At 45.1% G+C, this 2,918-nt stretch overlaps 1 protein-coding gene across 1 annotated transcript; it reads left to right on the forward strand.

Moving 5' to 3' along the window:
• The first annotated feature begins 460 nt into the window (after positions 1 to 460).
• LOC122742162 (adenosylhomocysteinase-like) lies at positions 461 to 1,969 on the forward strand. The gene has a single exon (XM_043986251.1). The coding sequence runs from the start codon at positions 575 to 577 to the stop codon at positions 1,874 to 1,876; it is 1,302 nt and encodes a 433-aa protein (XP_043842186.1). The 5' UTR covers positions 461 to 574; the 3' UTR covers positions 1,877 to 1,969.
• The last annotated feature ends 949 nt before the right edge of the window (positions 1,970 to 2,918 follow it).

A 2,918-nucleotide genomic window follows, 5' to 3' on the forward strand; every position in this document is an offset into this window, starting at 1 on the left:
TTCACCTGGTTCTGCTCATTTCATTTTGCATCAGTTCAAATAAGTCTTCCCAAGGTTTTCTGAAACCATCTTGCTCAGCATTTCTTATAGCACAATAGTATTTCATCACTATGCCACAATTTGTTCAGCTATTTCCCAGATGATGGGCATCCCCATAATTTCCAATTCTTTTGCTACCACAAAAAGAACTTCTATAAATACTTTTGTACATATAGGTCCTTTTCCTTTTTTAAGTTTCTTTGGGATATGAACCTAATAGTGGTATTGCTAGGTAAAAGGGTATGCAGTTTTATACCTCTTTGAGCATAGTTTCAAATTGCTCTCCAGAATGGTTGGATCAGTTCACAACTTCACCAATAGTGCATTAATATCTCAATTTTTCCACATCTCCTGGTTTATTTCCAACATGTATTTCCAACATTTCCAAAAAATTTATAAGAATAAAAGTAATTCGCCCTCCCGTTGCTGCCTGCTGCCCGCCTCGGCCTTCCTGAGGCCTCATCACCCCCATCCCCGAAGTCTCCGCGCGGTGGTCTTTGCTAAGTCATTAAATAATTGCGGTGGAGGCCGAAGCATGTCTGAAAAACTACCCTACAAAGTCGCTGACATCAGCCTGGCCACATGGGGACGTAAAGCCCTGGACATAGCAGAGAATGAGATGCCCGGCTTGATGAAACTTCGAGAGATGTACTCAGCCTCCAAGCCACTGAAGGGTGCCTGGATTGCTGGCTGCCTGCACATGACTGTGGAGACAGCTGTCCTCATTGAGACACTGGTGGCTCTGGGAGCCGAGGTACAGTGGTCCAGTTGCAACATTTTCTCCACCCAGGACCATGCAGCAGCTGCCATTGCCAAAACTGGTGTTCCTATGTACGCTTGGAAGGGGGAGACTGACGAGGAATATCTCTGGTGCATTGAGCAGACCCTCTATTTCAAGGATGGGCAGCCCCTCAACATGATCCTGGATGATGGTGGGGACCTCACCAACCTCGTTCACACCAAGTACCCTGAGCTCCTGAAGGGCATTAGAGGCATCTCTGAAGAAACCACCACCGGCGTCCACAATCTCTACAAGATGAAGCTCAATGGAGTTCTGAAAGTGCCAGCCATCAATGTGAATGATTCTGTTACCAAGAGCAAGTTTGACAACCTGTATGGCTGCCGTGAGTCCCTCATCGATGGCATCAAAAGAGCCACAGATGTGATGATTGCAGGCAAGGTGGCTGTGGTGGCAGGCTATGGTGATGTGGGGAAGGGCTGTGCCCAGGCCCTTCAAGGCTTTGGTGCCCGAGTCATCATCACAGAGATAGACCCCATCAATGCACTGCAGGCCTCTATGGAGGGTTATGAGGTGACCACCATGGATGAGGCCTGCAAAGAGGGAAACATCTTGGTCACCACCACAGGCTGTGTAGACATCATCTTGGGCAGGCACTTTGAACAGATGAAGGACGATGCCATAGTATGTAACATTGGCCACTTTGACGTGGAAATAGATGTAAAGTGGCTGAATCAAAATTCTGTGGAGAAGGTGAACGTGAAACCTCAGGTGGACCGCTATAAGCTGAAGAATGGGCGGCGGATCATCCTGCTGGCAGAGGGCCGTCTAGTCAACCTGGGCTGTGCTATGGGCCATCCCAGCTTTGTCATGAGCAATTCCTTCAGCAACCAGGTGCTAGCCCAGATTGAGCTGTGGACACACCCGGACAAGTACCCTGTGGGAGTGCACTTCCTCCTCAAGAAGCTGGATGAAGCTGTGGCTGAGGCCCACCTTGGCAAACTGAATGTGAAGCTGACAAAGCAGACAGACAAACAGTCCCAGTACCTCGGCGTCCCCAGAGAGGGCCCCTTCAAACCAGACCACTACCGGTACTGAGTCCTGGCCAGCTCAAAGACTCCAAGTGACCAGGCGCATCTTCTTGCCTATCCAGCCCCTCTTGCACAGAGTAATAAATGGTATTGAGGTTTGGTTGGGCAAAAAAAAAAAAAAAAAAAAGAATAAAAGTAATTCCCCAATAGATAAATGACTAAAAAATTTCAACAGGTAGTTTCAAAGGAAGAAATCCAAACTATCAGCAATCATATGAAAAAATACCCTAAAATGTTAATGATTAGAAAAATGAAAATTAATGTAATTTTGAAATTTTACCTCACACCAATTAGACTAGCAAAGAAGACAAAAGAGGAAAATGACATATGTTGGAGGGGCTGTTGACTGATATACTTTTGGTGAAGCTGTGACTTGTTCCAGCCATTTTGGAATGCAATTTAGAACTATGCCCAGAAAGTTACCAAACTTTAAAGCACCTAGTTTGGTAGCTTGGCAGAGTAAAAAGAGAGACGGACTTAAAGTTGGAGGGGGAGGATGGAGAGAGGCGGGAATATACTGAGAAACGATTCTGATATAGGAAAAGGAATGTTAATGGAAGTTATTTGTTGAGGGGAAAATTGATCAAAAAGACATAGATAATTACTGATCCATATGCACACTTTCTCTATGATATCTCTAAGAATAATTTGTAAATTTATTGAGAGCATCTGTGATGAAATTCTAAGAAGGTAACAAGCAACCTTCCAGTCCTCTAATTGGAAGGCTGGAGGGCAAGGCAAAGAGCTCTTTCCAAATTCTCCATTTAGAGAGGACTCCCAGGCCTGCCATTTTTTTATTTCTCACCAAGTTACATACCTTTGAACTAAACTCCAGAAGGCACCCAGAAACCTCATCATCAGGAAAGTTATCATCCTTCAAGACTATATCATCCTTGGCACATATACCTCATTGGTTCCCTTCAGTACCTTCTGCCCCTTGGATTGGAGGGCTAGAAGGAAGAGCAAAGAATTCCTTGCCAAATTTCCATTTAAAGAGGATTCCCAGGCCAACCATCTCTTCATTTCCCACTCATCTGCACTCTTTTAGA

This window comes from Dromiciops gliroides, chromosome 1 (genome assembly GCF_019393635.1).
Source record: "Dromiciops gliroides isolate mDroGli1 chromosome 1, mDroGli1.pri, whole genome shotgun sequence".
Taxonomy (NCBI): domain Eukaryota; kingdom Metazoa; phylum Chordata; class Mammalia; order Microbiotheria; family Microbiotheriidae; genus Dromiciops; species Dromiciops gliroides.

What these genes read in the sequence shown, in the direction of transcription:
- LOC122742162 (XM_043986251.1), top strand. Translation starts at nt 575, where the DNA reads ATGTCTGAAAAACTACCCTACAAAGTCGCTGACATCAGCCTGGCCACA.